We start from the raw sequence: 20125 nt of genomic DNA, 5'->3' as shown, positions 1-20125 counted from the left end.
TCAGGAGGCGGCAGAGGTCGGCGAGGGGGGTCTCACCTGGCGTTGATGAGGTACTGCGCGAGGCTGATGTTTGCAGGGGTTCCTGTGATGGTAATTTGGCGCTCCGATGACCCTTCCGTGGCGTTGGCGATTTTGATCTGCGCTCCTGACATCTGCCGAATTTCATTGATTTTGGTCCCTTGGCGTCCGATTATGCAGCCTATTAGCTAGAAAAAAAGCATGGAGGGAAGGTCTGAGAAGCGGCAACCCTGGCAGTCACCGGTGGGACACGAGCACAACGGCATGGTGCCAGCCAGAAGCCTTCCTCCCTCTGCCCTGGGGTGTGAGTGATCTTAATGCTCACAAAAACAAAAGAGGGACAGCCCGGGGGTGAATCCCACCTGCATATGAGCACGGTCCTCCCAGGACATGTCCAGCAGCCTGCCCTGCTCTGGTCCTCAGAGGGGGGGCAAATTTCAATTATCTGCACACGATGCCCAGCATCTTGGAGGGCTTCAAGAAGGGCGAGGTGTTACACTGGCCTCATTTCGGTAATAACATTGTCATGGTCTAATAACTGGTCAGTGTTTTGCAAGGATGGGAATAAGTCGTGTTTCAGACTGCTGCGCCCTCATCCCCTTGCCATTCACAGTGGTCCTGAAGGTGGTTTTCTAGGATGTGTAACTAGAAGAAAACAAGCCTACTGCCTTCCCCAGGGAAAGCCCAAACCCAAGAGCCCCCTCATCAGCCAGTGCAGACACGCACCATTGATAGCTTCATACTGCTCATTCCATCCCACACTTCTTCTGCCCTTCTGGGATACAGTCATTGCCTTTGTTACCCTCTTCAGCAATTCTGGTGCAAGGAAAGTCTCACCAGCCTGCTGACTGTTAAGAAGGGAGCACCACATGACTGAGGCATCAGCAGAAGATGAGAATCCTGCTTAAAAACATGTCCTTCACACTTTTGTGAAAGAAACTGAGCCAGCTGGAGGCTTGAATTTCCTCAGCAGTCTGCCCTTTGAATTTCCTCAGTGGTCCTAAATAGCTTGAATTTTCTCAGTGGTCTTCATGTTTGCTCTAGCTTATTTGTGCATCAAACTATGGTTTCCTCAAGCACTTTGACAGCTTGGTAACACAGACTGAGATGTGCAGCTTTACCAACACAGTCATGAGGTACACCTCTCTTGGCCATCAGCATTTGAGCTCTTTTCCACAGTTGCGCTTTGGAGCGTTATATGACGGACATTCATCTTGGCAGCTGCTGGATTTCTGTCAGTGTAGAAGTGAGGACAACCACTCCTCCAAATGTTCACTGGTCCTTTTGTTATATCATGGGGCTATCTCAGTGACTGGTTCCATATGGACCTGAATATACACCTCTTCGCAGCACTGGAAGGGCGTCAACTCTCTCAGGGGCTGCAGTGTGATGTTCAGTCCAACAGCCACCCATCCTGGTCTTCATGGCACTGAAACAGCTTGGAGATGCTTCAGCAAATGAATATCCTTTGAGTCTGAGAACCTGACTTGAGGAACCACACCTATTTAAAGATATGTTCAGCAACATCCAAGTATCTCTGAACACTACCTGACAGAGTGCCAAGATGTTTTCAATCATCAGTTTTCCTTCAACTCTCCTTTCTCTGCAGCACCACAAACTGAATCTACACCACTAAAATACACCTGTAGACCCACTGCTTTAAGCAACCCAAACTTGTCTTCTGCTTCTCAGGAAAGTTGCAGTAGGAATTTAAGAGTCTTCAAAGCAACAGGAGGCAGAGCTAATGAGGCATTTTTCAGCAGGTAGAAAGAGGCAGGTGATGACATTTAATGCTGCACAGGTATGATGAGAGCTGGGCTTCTGGTGTATGAATGCTCTGAATGCTCCTTGGTCTTGCAGGAAGTCCTTTGGTATCCTTTCCTGCCATGCAGGCCCTGTTGCAAGGGGTTACTTGATATTCCTGAAGATGGTCACACTGCTACCTGGGCTACGGTCCTCCATGCTTGTTAGACGTGGCTGGTGCAACCTCAGGCCTGCCTGCAGAGCTCCCTGCAGTCTCCTGGAGGGGGTCTTTACTGGATGGACAGAAGCAGACCTAGGATGAGCCTTGCCACCATCTCCTACAGGCTCCTCCACAGAGCTCTCCCATGATGGCTGGCCCCAGAGTGAAGTAGCTCTGAGGGTTTCATCCAGCAGATGCTCAGCAGCTGTTTCACTGCTGTGTCTCTTGAGTAGAAGGAAGCCTTACAAGTGTCCCAAAGGATTGCAGATGCCTGGCAGCTGCAGCCAGGCTTGCTGCTCTTCCCTTGTGCTGACATGTGTTGGTGAACAGCAGAAAGAAGTAGCAAGAGCTGCCAGACCAAATCCAGAAACTCCTGAGGAGGACAGGCTAAAGGTGTTTTTAGGTGATAGAGATGGAGACGGCAACTGGAAGTCATTCCTCTGCTTGCTCTGATCCTGATTTGAGTCCCCACAGGTTATCAACCCATGGAAACCAGTGGGCCAGCCCAGAAGCAAGTGAGACTCTTGTATCCACATGCCAGCTGTGTGGAGTTCTCCATCCCTCTCTTCCTCCCACCTGAGCATCCCCAAGCACCCTCCTTGCACCGCATGACCACATGCCCAGTGTGACTCGAGCCTCCTCCCAGTAAACATCCCAGTCCAACATCCACTTTAATGCAATGCCTCCATCTACAAGACCCAAAAGATGACATCCACAGGTATTAAGATGAGAGGCACCATCCTTCAAAAGCTTATGTGACACTGTGGCATTAGAAACACTGTTTACTTACCTCCTCCCCAAACCCCCAGTAGCTATGCTTGAGCCAGTGCAAGATGAAGCAATTATGGTTTAATGAGGACTGGCTCAGGAGCTCTCTCCCCTTCCCAGTGCTGTCAACTGGGCATGTTTCATGAGTAGCGAGTTCACTTGGAAAGGGAAAAGGAGCATTAAGAAGGATTGTCCTAGGAAAGCTACCAATGGGGTAAAGTTCAACCAGTACTTGATGCTGCAGGCTGATCCCCAGCAGACTGCACATGGCACTGGATGAACCTGGTGAAGGGGCATCTCTAAACATATTTGACAGTCATATGCCTGCATTTTTATATATATATATATATATATATAAATACAGACACACACACATATATATATCTGTGTGTACACATACACACACATGCTGAGGAAGCACTCGGATTTACTTACATCATTGGGAATGGTGAGTTCATGAGTACTGGCCGGGGGACTGGCATCCAAACCTGGGCATGTGCAAGGGAAAATGGTTACAGCTTGCAGAGGCAGCACGGTGGAGCTCCACTGCTTTCCCGCAACAGTCAACGCTGCAAAGGTTGCGTCCTGCTCCAGGGCTGGGAGGGGAAGGGATCACACACTCTGGTACAAGGAGGAGAAGACAGTTGCTACCTGGCTCTACTGCAGCTGAGTGTCACCTTCCTCTGCATCCCTCAAGCGGGCATCACAAGTGCTGCCCCATGAGTGCCTCACTCCTACTCTCCATCCTCTCACTAGGAATGGCTTCAGAGGAGGGTGCATTATGGTACAAGGTTGCAGCATTGCCAGAGAGAGGTGGGCAAAGCACCATCCCACAAAGCCCTCCTCCACACTGCAGCAGCCAGCTTGCTGGCTGGGAAACCCAATCCTAAAGGCAGCCAGCCCGCCAGCAGGAGGGTTGTCCACACACTCCCCCCAGTCCTCTCTGGACACAACAGCATAGAACTGCTTGGTCTCAACAGCCTGGCATCCCAAAACCTGTTTCCCTGAAGGATCCATCAGTGCTGGCACAGGGTAGTCTGCAAAGCACTCTGCAAGTTACAGCCCTGCAGACTCACATGCTGAATTTAAGCCAGGCTGCTAAGACATGCATGTTTGCTGGACCTGGGACTGATGGACATTCTTACTACCATGGGAAAGCATGCCAAACAGTATCAAGATTTAGAGCCTGCTTCCCTAAAAAAATTACTTGGCAAGGGGTGAAGGCAGCAGTATAATCATATGGATTGGAAGCAACCTCAAGGATCATCTGGTCCAATCTTTCCTGGGAAAAGCATGGTCTAGTTAAATACGATTCTTTCCACCTCTCCTGGGCCCAGGAGGGCACTCTCCTCCATGACAGGAAAGGTTGTAACCAGCAGACTACCCTGTATGTGCAGCTCCAGAACTGAGAGGACAGCAGGCTAGGTTGCAGCCTGTCTCTCCCACAGGTTTCAATATTAAATCACTCCACTGCTGAAGCAGGGATGTCCTACGTCAAATCTGCAAGAAAGCAGCTGTCTAGTGGCTAACATGAGTTTGCAGTAGCTTCAAAAACTCCATATTCATATGATTTGAACTACTGAGGAAGGCTTTTAAGAGCAGTGTGTGCAAGAGTCCAAGACATTTGCACAGAGTAAGGTGGTGCAGATAAAAAAAAAAGCAGAAAGAAACTGGAAGTGCTGGGCTGCTACAATACAAGACAACAGCAACTCCAAATTCCTAGTTACCCAATGCAGCAGGGTTTCTTCACACAGCACTAGCACTTTGTCACTGCCTTAACCACACAAAGCAACTCCTTCAAACAATGGCCAAGTTTTGCTGGTCTGCATTCCATCAAGGCTCTTTGCCTTGTGGAAAAGGAGTTCCCATCTAGTTTTGGTGCCCCAAAACCATCAGGCCTGAACTGATGTCTGTCTGGGTCCTGGCACAGTCAAAGCAAAATTTCTACAATACTGAAATCATGAAGCTTTATGTTGCAACTCCATCTCAGCCTCACCCCTGGGAAGGAGATGATCAGGTATCTTTGATGTGCTCACGCATGATTCCTGCACTTTCCCAAAAGCAAGCTTCTCAGCTGCACCTTCCTTGCAGAGACTCAATGCCTGGGTACACCACACAGGCATCCACTTGCAGGAGGTCTCTTTGCCATCTTTTTCACTTGGGAGCATATATTAGAGGGGCAATGCAAGGGATGGGAATTCAAATCCTCCATTCAGTAGCCCTGTGCCCTCCATCACCACTGCCAGGTGTACTAATGCCAAAGGGTTGCACAGCACAGCCCCTGCCCAGGTTTTACATGGGGACAATACTTGGCATCGACTTCATAGCATACCACAACAGACACTTCAGCAGCCCTGGGCTGTCTTTCACACCAGTCCTCCTCACAGTGTAGGGACAGATGCACTGCACCTAACACTAAGACATGTCCCCCAGGGTGCAGGTGTCCTGGTCTCTTGGCCATGTATTACAGAGTTCAGCTCAGCGGCTGCTTGAGTATGGCGAGTACGGCTTCTGAAGGGAGCAGAGCACTGAGGATGGGCTCAGAGCAGTGCTAAGGCACCCAGGGATCTTTGGAAATGCAAACTAGGCTTCTCAGACTCATAGATAGGGCTCTCTGCTCTGTGCTCAGATAGCACAGGTGTTGCTGAAAGCCTCTGGGGCACGGGGTGCCATAATATTGCATCACCCCTGTATCACAAAGACCATTGATAACTGGCCATGTCCTTCTCCATTGCCTGGAGACTGTTTATTTTAGCATACCAGATTCTCCTTCTCTGATAGGCACATGCAATCCCCATGATTGTAACATGATGGGTCAGGGCAGGATTAGTGCCTTGGGTGATTGCAAAGGGCAAAGCAGGACACATAGAAAACAAGGCTGTGCAAGTTGGTATCATGAAATCTGTATCTGCTTTTATCTCGTAGAGTCTATTTTTGCAGGCTACATTTGATTTCCTAGCCAGGTGATGTCCCCAAACTCTTTCGAGGCATGCACATGATGCACCCTGGCTGGCTGCAGAGCAGGTTTGTGCCCCAGCTATGCCCAGGGGAGGTCTGGCTTGCATTACCTAAGAGCCTCCAGACCCCAGGGTAGCTCCTTTAATCAACAGTAGACTAAAAAAGATAAGTAGGTTTGGCACATATGGATGAATGTGTGTGACATTTGACAGGAAAATATCTCCAAGATTACAACCATGCTTTGGCTCCTCAGGGTCCTGTCCCACTAAAAATGCAGCTCACTGAATGGATTAAAGATGGCTAAAATTGTATTGTGTTTCTGCTCCCACAGGCGTTTCTCTACTGTTTCTGAGTGAGGTTTATGCAAAATTAAATGAAAAGGCGATGGCTCTGGACCCTTTCCGTTACACAGATGGCAGATACACACAGACATCAAAAACCTAGGCAATAAACTCCAGGCATTTTTCTTTTGACATGCTGTACAAAAGGGAATGGCAGGCATAGTGCTGCCTGATCTCTCCCTGCCCACCAAGAAAACCTGCCATCTTCTCAACAAATATCACAGTTTATCTAGGAGCACAACAATGGCACAGTCCTATTTAAGAAATAGATGTCAGCAGAAGCCTGCTTATTTCCCTGTAGCTTTGTGTTTTACCTGATGATTGGCCCATCAGATTTTGAGCTTCTTCGGAGGAATGTAAGGGCAGCTTTTCTCCTGAAGAGCAAAGAAGAAACAGGTTTAATGCTTTTGCCTTCAAGGAGATAAGCAATGTCACTTCATCTAGGAAGCTCAAAATATGATGAACATACTGTCAGAAAAAGCATTTCCAACTGGCACTTTGACCACCAAGTAATCAAAGGTGCTGTAAGTATCTCCATTCCCTGCACTCTGTCTGCTTCCCAGGCTCACCATGAAATGCATTCACTGCCATGCCAGCCCTGGGGACAAGGCTGCTGAGCCGCACCATGTCTGGCTGTCCTCCTGCTAATGCGGCTTCCTATGGCCACGGATCCTTCCCAGCACTCTCCTTGGGGCAGAGCTGCCATTATGCCCAGCTTGGCATCACTCCCCACAGCTGCTCAGAGCATCCCTGGCTGGTGCAGAGCCGTTCCCCTTGGGAAAGCAGGGATGTCCCACCAGGGTCCGGATCAGCACTTGGCAGGGGATGCTACCATGCCACCTCCTCTGGCAGGAGAAAGCCACTGATTGTTTCTGCTGGGAAAGCCAGTAAAACTGGGAGCAAGGTAAGCGTGGCTTTGCAGGAGCAGTCCAGGCATGCACAATTCATGGCTGAGAGCTCACCCATTACGACTGTCCTACCCCAAACATTTGTCCTGTCTCCCTGTCAACTTTTCCCTGTGGACATCGCAACTTCTTCAGTTTTACTTGCCCTGCTTGCTTCCATTATACAGCATGAGTTTAGAAAGAGAGAGAAACTCTACAGGTAAGAAGAGAAGGATATCTAGAAAGGGCATGTGGGTACGTACCAGGGAAAGCGGGGGTGGTCTGTCCAAGGGGAGTAAAGGGGGTTTGCTGCATAGCCAACTGGTGGAGCTTGGTCAACTGCTGAGGGGTAGGAGGGACATTAGAGCTAAGAAGGTTATTGTCATAGAGTACAACAAGTCACACTGAAAATCGAGAATGAAATTATAATGGAAGAAAAAAAAAGAAAAGAAAAGAAAACAAACCAAAAAAACAAACCAGGAAGCCATGGTGAGACATGGCAAAAACATTAGCAGAAGGACTTGGCCTGGGTAAAATGCAATAAAGCCCAAATCTTTTGCAGAAGTGCTTGGTCAGGGTCTGAAGTACGATACCAGCAAGAAGCCCATTCTTAGTTTCCATCCCATTAAATGGTTCAGCTCCTTCACCAGGAGCGAGCAGCCGCTTCAGCACAGGGGCAGCTGCTGCAGCAGTGGCAGGCCTTGCTGCCTGTGATGTTTACAGCCACTGCCTTACCCTCCTGGGCTTTGCAACTTCTGACCAGAGGCTGCTGCTTGCATCAGGATAGCTTTAGAACAGAGAAGCTTCCTGAAAGGCACTGCCAGGTTGGTGGCCATCATGTGCCAGCATCCCAGAAGACCCTCTTTGTGCTGCTGGAGCTGCATTATGACTGCTTGCCCTTGCAGCAAATGCTCTCATGCTGCGCCTCGGGCAGGAAATGCATCTGGGAGATGAACAAACTGCAGCTCTTAATGTCAGCTAATTATAAACGCAAGCCTCTTAGCAATGTGGCAAAATATGGGCTTCAGCCATGACCAGTAGGTATTTCAGATCCTTCTATCCCTTGTTGTGCCAGGTAGCTTTCTGTGCCCCGTGAGGATGTAGTTGCATAAGTGAGGAGTTTGTTTGGAATACATTTTGTGCTCTGTTTCACTGTTCCAAAGTGGGCGGGGAAAAAAAAAAGAAAAAAAAAGAAAGAAAAAATAAAATAAATAAAATAAAATAAAATAAAATAAAATAAAATAAAAAAGAAAACAAAACAAACTGGGCTGAAGTCAAGCAGTGAGCCAGAGGGAGGATCTTTATCGTCTCCCACATGGCAGTTTCACAGGTGCTCAGGGGGTTGCCAGGATTGCATCTTCTACTAAATGTTAACTACTAGTTGCACCCATTCCCTCCACAGCAAGGGAGAGGCAAGAGTTATGATTTGCTTGATTTGGGGTAAAACAATACTCAAAACCCTCCTTGCTCCTGCAGCAGGGCTGGGGAGAGAGCATGGGGAGGTCTGGCTGGCAGCGATGAGGAGGGAGCACTGGAGAGAGCGGACCTGAGGGCTGAGCACACTGGGGGAGAAACTAGAGGGAGGCAGTGGGGAGGGGAAAGTCCCTGGAGAGGGACCTGAGGGAATACCACCTGGCAGAGGCATGTGACCTCCAGCCTCTGCTGGCTTGGGTAAGAGGTCTCAACATTTCACGAGAAGAGACACAAGCACATCTCTCCCTGTGCAATACGGAAACAAGCCAAAGACGCTACAGCAGGTTCCTGCCAAAACAGTCAGCTCCGGGTAGGACTGGGCATGCCATGGCTCCTGCCAGGGAGCAGGAACATCAGCATCCATTGCTTTTTAATTCAAGAACTATCCCATTTTCTACCAATTTGCATCCTGTTTGCAGAGCTCATCATTACAACCGGTCCCAGCACCAGGGAGAGGCAGAGCCCCTTGGGCTCTGGCTGTGCCCTGAGAAGAGAAACACCAAAACACTAATACTGATCTAGCATATTTTTAACATACAGCTTGGACAGTGGTATTTAGCAAGCACCTATAATAACAGCAAAGAAAAAGCCTGCAAGAGGAGAGGATGGCCACACCTAGGAGATAAGTGAAAGCTGCTACGTGAATGCTTGTGGTGCATGAAACACTTCCTCTTCCATTTCCTGGAAAAACACTGAAAATAAAAACTTGTGAGCAAACTCTGGATTTCCCCACAGGCCAGATGGGAGCTCGCCACTGGCACTGCTGGGAGGGACAAGACAACAGCACTGAGACCAACATACAGTCATGGTGAGCACCACTAGGTACCCACAGCAAAGCCTTGGCTGCCAGACTGATGCATCCTCAGGAGTGATGTCCTGGTTTGGGAGCTTTACTGCCCTCAACATTTATTTCACTCCCATGTGTCCCTGACTGTCAGCTGCTATGATTGTCCTTTCATCTTCCACCACAAATTTCAGATATGAATGCAGATAGCTACACATCACATCCAAAATGTTTTACAAATACCCAAGCAATTCTGAAGCCCTTCATGAACCAAAACTCTTGCTGACTTTAGAGTGGTTCCCAGGGAATAAAATCAAGGCAGGAACTTGCATTTTAGGTCTGAAATGTTGAAATTCTGTCTACTTTGCAGACACAGGTCTGCAAAAGGCATCCACTGAACTCAGACACCCTTGCAAGAGCACAGCCAAGGCCCTAAAATCAAAACGTGGATTCTGCACCAAGCAGTACTTAAAATGACCAAGTCTTGTGAAAGGGTATGGGATTAAGGATAGAGCATGTGGCTCCTGTACGAACAACTTTATCCAGGTCTCAGCGTATCTGCTGGGAGTAAGGCAGAGCACAGCCAGCAAATATTTTAAATGTATTTTATTCCTGCCAATCAGGGAAGTATGACAACAAGGAGAATGCTTTAAGCTGCTGTCACTGCTTGAAAAGAAAAACTGGGACAAAGAAGATCTTGATCTACCCTCACTGAACAGTCAGGTGTGTTTATTCATATTCCACTTAGGAAGCAAAAGTGAAGCACACACAATTAGGAATATTTCTAAGCAACCATCACATCAGGCTGTTCAAAGTACATGCATACTGGTGTCACATGGAAATCCAAAACCACCAATATATTGAGTGAAATCACTGCTCCTAAGATCAAGATCCAGCCTACAGCTCCTAACCCTGCCCACGGGGAACAAGCGTTCATGGTATCAGACACCCTCTCCCCGTTCTCAATTATGCAAAAAGTAATTCCATGATTTAGCACTCGATGCACTCATCAAAAAGAGGAACACTGACCTATGGCATATGGGATGGCTGGAGAAGTCTTTCCACCCAGATCACACTACTTACAATTAAGTCACATCCCCAGAGCAGCACTTTGTGCTCAGCTCCCACTGCAGATCCCAGACTTGCAGAAGTGCCAGCAAGAAGGAGCCTCTGCAGCAGGACTTGATGGGTATTTGATCTCCTCTAAACCACAGTTATAAAATCCCAGCTTCTTCCAAGAGCTCCCTGGCACATGACAGCCCCAGAAGCCAAGCAGCTGCCTGCTGCCAGCAAGCAGTGCTTCACTGCTGTTTTTCCCAGAGAATTTGTTGGTTGGTTTGTTTTTGGTTTTGTTTTTTAAATAGACTCATTTTCTATTTTTGTTGGTACTTCTACACACAGGCATGTCTGCAGATGCACTTTACATGTCCCCCCCCCAAAATGTGCTCTGGCTCTCTGACCCACCCTAGGCACAGGAGCCTGACAGGAGCAGGGGGATCCAAGCATCAGTAAAACCCATTGATGCCTCAAGCCTGAGCAGCGCCTGTCTCCACACCAAGGAGCATGAGATGAAGCAGGGACTGTGCCCACGATGCCCTGCTCGAGGCAACAGCGAACCAAAGCCGTCAAGACAGCTGTCAAACCCAGGGCGACCACTTCGGTCTGGGGGGCAGCTCCTGCGAGAGCCCTCGGCAAGGTGAGGTCCAGCAGCGTGGCGGATGGCTGTCTTTTCCATCCTTTTGGGGGGACACAGGTGGTGTTTTGCCCAACCTCAGTGCCTGCTTCTGAGTAAGCCAGGCACATCCCCCTGCCCAGGCTTCAAGCAAGAAACCATGCACCACTGGAACTCTGGCTTCTCCCCACCACAACAAGGTACTCAGCACCTACATAAGCCCTTGGCTTACCAATATTTTAAGGACAAAGGTGAAATAGCAAGGAAAGCCTTTCTTTTTTTTCCCTTTCTTTGCATGTTTTGATCATTTTGAGGCACAAAATGCATAGAGCATGGTTTGTCTCAGAACAAAGGGATAGCACTGAACAATTTAGCATCAGGCCAAGTCCTCAGAATTAATAAAATTTAGTGCTAACAGGTTAAAAGACCGTTCAAGGTATTACAGAGACTACATACGGCCAGTTGATTTGAAAATATGCTATTAATATTATTGTCTAATATTAATATTATATGAATTAACGGTAGCATGCAGGTGACATAAAAGGGTATAAGAAAAATTAGGGTAAAACTCACATCCGGGTGTGGAATAGCGTATTGTCCCTGAATTGTATAGGCCTGCAAAAGGAAAAACAGATGTAATTAGGGCTGGCAGGAGAAGACAGCAAAGCCACGTGCCGCTCCACAAGGACTGCTGTCCCTGGGGTTTGCTCCTTTCTGCCTAACTTGAGATAAATTCTGTGAATGCAAGGGCTAAAGAGCAGCTTATTCCCCACTTCGCTCTACCCAGGACCCTGTGCTACCCCCCAAATAACCAAGCATGAGGAGCTGAGCATTATGCCAGTGACACACCTCTCCCCTTGCTCTGCTGCCAGTGAAATTTTGGCTTAACCAGCTTAATTTTAAGACTGGATGGTATGAGGGAAGCACTTTCCATGTAGTGATCAATTGCCTGCACACCTGCCTGGCTAGCCCAGGAGAAAAGTCCCCTTGTGCCACACTAAATGCACTGGGGCAGCAAGTGCTTGGGGTAGAGGGGAGGTGCACCCCTCTGATCAAACTTGGGGCTTGCTGAACTACCTAACATCAAGGGCTTCAGCTCAGTTTGGCTTTTCCAAAAGGAATGAAACGGCTCTTTAAAGGTTCCAGAATGGCATAGAGTAGGAATTGTTGTGATTGGGCTTTGCTCTACAAAAGATACACATCAAACCAGAATTGTCTGTGTAGCGGCTGCACAGGAACATCACCACCACCCTTTACACCTAAATGTGACCCTAGAAAGCAAGCTAGTGCAGTGAGTCTCTGTATTTTTGGATGCACAACTCTTAACATGCTTTACATCTACCCAGTGTGTTCCAGTGCTCTGCTGGGGGGAAAGGCATTGCTGTGCAGAAAGCCAGCTGGTGCTGATGTCTCAGCAAGTGCCAAGAGGGCTCAGGACAGGCTGCCTGCACTGCAATGCCTTTCACCAGCTATAATTAACAAATTCATGCAGATGTCTGCCAGGCACATCGTTTAGTGCTTTTCCCATCGTTTGTAGTGATCCGTTCTCTTTTGTAAATAACGTGAACATGAGCACCACTGTGGGTAGAGCCAGACACTAGAGAGCCCAATAGTTACGACTTGATCAGCTAGCAAAACGTATCTCACTGGTTGACACATAACTCAGATGATTCTGAAGAAATGGCAAAAGAGATGGATAACACTTTAAAAAGGGAGAGTAAAGATAGTCAAGAAGAAAAATAAAACAAACCAACCCTCAACCTCCTGCAAATTTACCACATCATTTGCAAACAGCAAAGTGCTTTGCGTGAGGAAAACCCCCAAAATCCTGGAGGAGGAAGGAGGCCAAAGCCCCCATCCCACCCTGAAACAGCAGACCTGGCACCTGCCAGCATCCCAGCACAATGGGGATTGATATGTCCGTGGTGATGTAGTGGAGGTTGCTCTAAAGATTTTGCTGTTTCCTGGCAATTTAATCCAATGTTTTTTGATGAGAACAATTGATGGGAAAAAGCTAATTACAGGCAGGAAGGTGTCTTGGACAGATGCAGCCCCACCCTGACAGTACCTGCCTGTGTGACCCAAAGCTTTCTGCAGAGGCTGACTTTGCAAACAGACAATGGAACTGATCCCTTTGGCATCTGCCACTGGCCACTATGTCCCCCAGACTTCGGAGCTCCTACAAGTCCTACCCACCTCAAGCACCTCACAGCACCACTGTCATCTGCTGTCTTCTGCCCACTCCATGCTATCCCATGCTCAGAGCCAAGGGGCTCGCCAGCACCCTCCTGGGGCTGGCAGGGAAGAGCTCTCATTTCAGAGATCGTTTCTTCCCACAGCATCACTTCTGTGCAAGACACCAACCATGCACCAGCAGGAGAAATGCTGCCTCTATCTTACTCTCCCTTTTGAGAAGATAAGTTCACCAAGCAGCTGGACTCAAAGCTCTTTCCCAGGACAGCTGCTCAGACCAAACGACAAGCTCCTCCTGATGCTGCTGATGACTAAGAGATGCTAATTCAGCTCACTGCCTGAAATAGTCTGTGCTTTGGGCTTTGCTCCCATCCCTAGTTTGTCCTTCTACTATTTATTATGGTTGTGGAGAAATGAAATAGAATCATAGAATCATAGAATCACTCAGGGTTGGAAGGGACCACAAGGATCATCATAACACCTGCTGTGGATGGCATGTGATGGCTTTACCTGGCTGCTGGAGTTCCTGGAAAAGTATCTCTCCTGCTAGATACTGGTGAACCTTGGCACAGTGACAATACAGGCAAATCCTGAAAAGCAGTTGCCTGCTCAAAGGCCATTGTTATATACATCTCATGCTGTGGGAACTTCCAGCTCCCACAGCATATGCATGCCATGGTTACCCTGCAAAGGAATAAATCCGCCATCACCTCCCAAGGGTCGCTAGAAACACCATATCGTGAGGGCAAGCCTGCAGAGCAATCACTGCACACTGTCTCTGAAGGCAATGCCACCTAGGCTCCCTGTGGGCAGAGCTGAGTCCCAACTTGGCAGCAAAACTTACAGCATTTTCTGGGGAAGCAGCACCCCAAAATGGCTGAGCACCAGTGATGGGGATGACCTTTTCACCGAGGTTGCCCTGAACAGCAGCTCAGCATGATCCTGGCAGGGCTAGCACATGCCCTTCCTACCTTGGATCAATTACAACTGTGCAAAGCTAATTTTAATTGGACCAAAGATGCCAGAAGATAAATGGTTGTAACCACTGTGAGAGCACAGTAACAGCCTTTCATCCCACAAAACTTTTCTCATTTTCTCCTTCACATTGGTAACTATCAGAAAATACTGACTCTGGATCTGATGAAGCAAACCCCAGCATTTTCTTGGTACATAGGTGCCTGACAGAGCTAAAACGTTGATTCCCTGGGCTGGCCCTTTCCTTGTCCTCCAGCAGCCATCACAGGAGCTAAGCTGTCTGGCCCAGGCTTGTAAACTGCCAGCAGTCCTGCAAAGAGCTTTCAGAACAGCTGCTGTGGCACACAACGGATGGGATGACACCATGCAAGTCAGAAGGCAAGAAACCTGAGTGCACTAACGGGCAGCGGCTGGTGCTGCAGTAAAAGGCTGAGGTTGGCAGTGGAGGCTGCAAGCGGGTCGGCTCTTACCTGACCACCTGCAAAAATGACAGGGGTGGAGGCGGGCTTTGGGCGGTAGGGAATGGTGGCACCTTTTGGTGGGGACTAGGAAAAGGGATAAGGAGAGGGAGAGAGAACATTAGAACAGCTTTCCTGGAAGGGCGGCAAAAAGAGCGTTAGAAAGCATCCGAGAGAGCACGGCCCCCGGGGCCGCCGCCAGCAACACCCACACCAGGAGACCGCGCTTCGGGACACGAGCACACGGGGGAAATTGGTGTTCAATGGACAACGAGCACAACCTGGGCTGCAGGAGATCCCCTGCCAAGGCATGGGCTCCTAAATCACTCCCTGGACTTCTGCTACCTCCCTTGCCTTCATTCTGCTCTCTGCAAACTGTGTTGCCTGGTTTAGACTCAAGCCTGAAGCTGGAATGCAGCGTCCTCGAAACACTCAAAGGAGACCCTCAAGCTGCAGCAAGATAGGGAGGTACATCCATGGACCAGATTTTTCATCCCTGGATGCCATGAGTTTCTTCATGCCATGGCTTTCTTTGCAGCCTGAGAGCGCTTGCATGTCGACATCCAGCCATAGGTCACACCAGCCCCATCAAGTGCCCAGAGCTGTGGCATGGTATTGTGAACACGGGCATCAGAAGGAATGAGCAGTCCATCTGAGCAACCTGGCACAATGCTTAAGCTCTTTGATCACTCTCATCTTCCTCACTGCCAGTACAAGGTCACCTTCAGGACTTGGTTTGGTCTATTGCCATACAGAACTGGATGTGAATGGTTGGGCAACCGATGCTGCACAGTGTTCAAGACCACCCACACCCTGGTGGGACAAAGTGGCAGTGATCATTAGGCTGAAAACCCCTCTCAGGTAGCAACATCATTTCCAGAGATACTATCCTAGAGCTGTACGGTGGCAGCGGTCCAAGTGAACAGCCAGACAGATGCCAGCAACAGAGGCACCAACCCATGTGTACTCCCAGTCTTCCTCCTGTGGCAGCAGCTGACTCAGGGCAGCCCTGCTGCCAGTACTGACCAGTACCTAGGTAGGTCCAAGCAGAAGCTATAGTGATGCGCATCAAGATATAGCAATGCAATCCACTGTGCTGTGCACAAGGTCTTCTCATACAAGTTATCTCTGATGATTTTTTTCTTGAACATAACTAACAGGCCATAGAAGAGATTATGGAGGTTTCTAGGTATCTGGAGAGATTTCAGATAAAAGCCTCTTGGTTCTACCCCAAGTCAAATGACCCAGTTACTGCTATGTAGCGATAGGCAATATAAATTATGCTATCTCATGGAAAATTCTTCATTTTTCCTGTACTTTGTTCTAGATGTCTACTTGCAGCCAAGTGGCATATCCAGATCTTCCCAACAGGTCTGCAGCAAAGCTGTATGATAAAAGCACAGCCTCTATAATCACAAACCTGCTTTTTCTTTTATTGAGCTACAGATCTTGGAGGGGACAAGCAAAGATTTCTGTGGTAAGATAATTTAAGACTGAAAGGTTATAAGGAGCATCAGACTGCTTATCAGGTTTTCTCTTTCCCATTGCTGAGGCATACAGAGGAGCACTAACCCTTGCTTTGGTTGGTGAGAACAGTGGACACAAAAGACTTTGTAACAAGCCTGCAAGCATTACCTGGTGCCCATCTTTGCCACAGCCAGAACAAAACCTGGAGTCACCATGCAGTTAAACCCGCACTCCTCTGGCAGCAGAGCTTACCAGACTGAGCATCACTACCAGCAGCAGTGGGTAAGGTGACTCATGGCAATTCCTTCTCAGCTGGGCTGCTACCAAACTGAAGTTGCTTATAGTTGGTTTTACTTCACCAAGCCTTGCTGTTCTCATCTGAAGCTCTTGCAGCAGCAAACATGCTCCTCCCTGCTATGAAAGGGCAGCAGTGTGTGGGCTGTGCAGCTAGGTAGAGGGGCCTAACATAGGTCCGTGTTTGTCTGCCTCTGGGAGGGACCAGGAACAGAGGGTGTTACTGTCTGCGTCCTGAGGGGTTTCCTCCTGGAGCTTCTTCCACCTGAGGTAGCAGATGTGGACATGGGGCACGTGGTTGTGGCCATCCATGGCAACAAACCATTGGTACAGCAGCATCTTTCCATGGCAGGGATTTTCAAGCTCTGCTTCTCAGCATTTTTCCCAGGAAATAGCACCCTGGACACAGGTCCATGCACCTTCTGGGCCCTGTTGTCCACCAGTCTTCCTTGTTGCCCTTCCTGCTGTGCCTTACTGGAGCCTGGCTCTGCTCCTTGTCCAGGCTCCTCTAGAGCAGGGGATGCACCAGCCTCCTCTTCAGCCATGGTCTTCATGGGGCACCACAAGCCTCATGCAGAGGAGGCCAGGCACTTGGTGGAGTGGCTGCAGCCACAGTCCCCTTCCCACAGCACCCCTGGCACTGCTGGGACACCAGGCTATGGCTGTCCCAGCCTGCCTGGCACCCCTCTCTCCCAGAGCCACCCTGTGCTACAACAGAAACCATCTCCTCTGAGGCACTCGACCAGGCAGGTTTGCAGTGTGGGATTCTAAACCAATGGACAGTGGTGGGGAAAACACACTGGGTGGGGTTCAGACAGAGACACCAGGAAATGACAGGGGTCCAACAACGCGTGGTGAAGGGTACGAGAGACACGCTTCACAGCTCTCAGCACTGTTGTGGTGCCAGCTGGGTTTTTTTGTTGTTTTTTTTTTTCCTATGTACTTTACCCCCTTGGTTACAGACTGTACCTCCAGCATCACCACACAGATCTGTTTGACACACTGGATAATTGCATCGGGTGTCCCCGAGATTGTCACCGCCCGCTCCGTGGAGTTGGGCAGCATGTCCCCCGCCACTTGAACCTGAGCACCTGTTGACTGGAGACAGAAAGAGAAAGGAGGAGAAATCCCACAGCTGAATGCCTTTCCTTGCAGCCACGCGCCTCCCCTGAGCTGCACTGCCCTGTGTGAGCTCAGATGCAGTGCCCTGCCTGCATCCGCTGGCAAGGTCCCACGAGATGCTGCTCCTACATCAGCAGCACTGTCCTGGGAAGCAACCTGGTAGATGATGCTAGCAGCATACGAGTCCCCTTTTCCAAGGCAGCTCCCCCTTGGGTGCAGACTAGCCCTGAGGAGCTGTGATTACATGCCACAAAGAAATCAATTGTGACTTACCTCCCTGATTTCTTTGATCTTGGAGCCTCCTTTGCCAATCAGTGAGCCACACTGACTGGCTGGCACAACCAGTCTCAGTGTCACCGGAGGCTTGCTGGTAGCAGTGCTGTTGCTCATTGAGTTGGTTATGTCCTTGGGAAGGAAGAGTGTGAGGCATCAGCCCTTGGCACCTGACCTGCCATCCAGGCCACCTCAAATGCCCTGGGCCAGAGAACAGCAGTCGTGTCCCCCAGACTGTGGCTGCTCTCTGTCTGCAGCTGCATCGCTGTGCATCCTGCAGTTAATTATCTGCAAGACCTCTGTGACAGTTCACTGAAGCTCAATTCTTGCCTAGTTAAAGATGTCTGGAAGGTTTTGTGCCAAGGTTGTGTACTAAGCAACTCCAACCAGGCATACATGAGTTGAAGGTACCTAGGCCCATCTGCACTTCTGGCCCTGGTCGTGGGCATGCTGGAGCTCTGCTTGGCTGGTGGGCCTCCCAGGGGTCTGGATATAGATCTTTTACTCAAGCCTCCTGGGGGAAAGGGCTCACATTGCTCACCTCCTCAAATTTGTAGGCGATCATGGCAAAAGCCTTGAAGATGGCATCAGTGGGGCCGGTGATGGTCACAATTCGCTCAGGGCAGTTCCCCTCTGAGATGTTGATCCTTGCCCCACTCTGAAAAGAGAAGAGCATCCCTGGAATAGCCACAGGCAAGCAACCAATGGGTATGCCCCAGAGGTGCAGCCCTTTCTCTGGTCAGGTTCTACCCCAGCCTGGTTACTCATCATCTTCTGTGACAGCCTCTTGACCACCTAACCTTAAAAACGTCCATCCCTGCCCTCCATGGTGTTTCCAGTATTGCCTTACACTAACCCTTGGAAAGGGTTTCCAAGAACCCACTTTGGGTCTTTTACTGCAATGCAAACCCACTCGATCAAGGCAAGACCAAGCTCACGGAATCGTTGTTTGTAAAAAGAAGAGTGTAGCTTACTGATTGGATAACTCCTTGGAAGATGCAGTCACAAAGACCTTGGGCAAACTCAAGCATCTTACAAGTGACTAAATTTCCATGTTTCATTAAGAACAAGTTCTTGGCTCTGGAAAATTCCCATGAAATGTGACAGGAGTTTGAGCATGGAGAAAGAAAACCGCATCAAACAGCTCTGGGGACAGCTGGCTTGCATGTCCTGACCCTGGGAATTACTGCACATATTGTGCAGGGCAATGTGTAGCTCTGGTTATTGCGGTGCACACTGCTGGGCAGGACAGCCTGAGGGCCCTTTCCACTCCTTTCCCCTCCTCCCTCAAATCCTACAGGGCAGTGTTGCTCACCTCCTCACGCATTTTCTTCACAGTCTCTCCTTTCTGAAAGAAGAAGCAGAAACATAAGCTTATCACTAAAAATTCAAGACCTCCACCTTCAATATAACCCCTCCAAACATTCATCTTTCTAATATGTGGTAACACATAGCCAAACACTTAGGCAGTTCTGCAATGCCTGGCCCTCCGTTTCCACGCAATGCTCAGCTGAAGAACTGCAGATGTTGGCCATCACAGCCCTGCTCCCCGCGTATGTACAGCAGGAAAGACAAAACAGCTACCAATGCACAGCTGCAGCCTCCACCTCCCTTTCTATGTTTCCCATTAGGGAAAAAAACACATGGAAAAAGTTCAGAAACTGGTCTGACACTGAGAAAAGCTGTCACTTTGGAGTGGCTTCAAAGAGCAGTTTCTAATCCAGTATCTACAGAGAGATGTAATATCTTTATAGCCAGACATAAAGGAGGAACAACTGAATCTTTCCAAGGCTGAACAGGCTGATGGAAAAATGAAGCACAGGCATATAAGGGAAAGGTGTTAATGCTGCAAACCTTTGTCACCATAAACCTCCCTTTTAAAACCATGAAAAATCCAGTCCTATATACCCATGATTTTTCAAACCACTGTGGCAAAGCACCAGGGAGTAAAGGACCTCATGAAACTTTTCTGTATAAGCTAAATGGTGTCCTGTGGCCTCAGAGGGAAGTGCCACAGAATTACAGTGGGTTTGCATGACAATTCTTAACCACTCTTAATGAATCTATTTAATCAACACCTCAGGGCAACATAATCATCAGTTTCCATTTGTCACCACAATGAAGTAGCTGGAAACAGCACTAGATAAGTTTGGTGGGGGTGAGTTTTTTAGGGGAATGGTCTTTGGGTCCTCTGTGGGTGTCCCATCATTTCTGTCTGTGGTAGTTTTAGGCTATGCCTTTATGCCAGTGACAAGCTCATGCACACCAAACATTTAAGAGACGTTACAGGGAAGAGGTGACTGGCATCTACCATACCACAGGCAGCAAATCATGCAGACAATAGTATTAAATACACATTTAGAAGACATCCTTACCTTTCCAATGATGCTTCCAACTTCCTACAAAGAAAAAATGCAAACATAAAGGAACTGACATTACAAAACATGATGACAACCCAGCCCAACCAACCCTATAATGAAGC

The 20125-nt window shown here is 48.8% G+C and overlaps 1 protein-coding gene across 8 annotated transcripts in view; it reads right to left on the bottom strand.

Annotated features, from left to right (window-relative positions):
- The window catches only part of PCBP3 (poly(rC) binding protein 3), a 43545-nt gene that overhangs the window by 1849 nt on the left and 21571 nt on the right, over positions 1–20125 (bottom strand). The window contains exons 4-14 of one of the 8 annotated variants that reach the window (XM_054381505.1): positions 20019–20042; positions 18959–18991; positions 18185–18301; positions 17644–17775; positions 17218–17346; positions 14431–14574; positions 11435–11476; positions 7196–7274; positions 6363–6422; positions 3185–3237; positions 37–206 (exon numbers count right to left, since the gene is read on the bottom strand). In XM_054381505.1, the coding sequence (XP_054237480.1) occupies positions 37–206; positions 3185–3237; positions 6363–6422; positions 7196–7274; positions 11435–11476; positions 14431–14574; positions 17218–17346; positions 17644–17775; positions 18185–18301; positions 18959–18991; positions 20019–20042 (983 nt within the window). The remainder of the gene's footprint in view (positions 1–36; positions 207–3184; positions 3238–6362; positions 6423–7195; positions 7275–11434; positions 11477–14430; positions 14575–17217; positions 17347–17643; positions 17776–18184; positions 18302–18958; positions 18992–20018; positions 20043–20125) is intronic. The other 7 variants (XM_054381498.1, XM_054381500.1, XM_054381501.1 and 4 more) reach the window with 7 other exon arrangements.

This window comes from Indicator indicator, chromosome 5, assembly GCF_027791375.1.
Source record: "Indicator indicator isolate 239-I01 chromosome 5, UM_Iind_1.1, whole genome shotgun sequence".
NCBI classification, from domain to species: domain Eukaryota; kingdom Metazoa; phylum Chordata; class Aves; order Piciformes; family Indicatoridae; genus Indicator; species Indicator indicator.
This window is presented reverse-complemented; position numbering and strand designations above follow the sequence as displayed.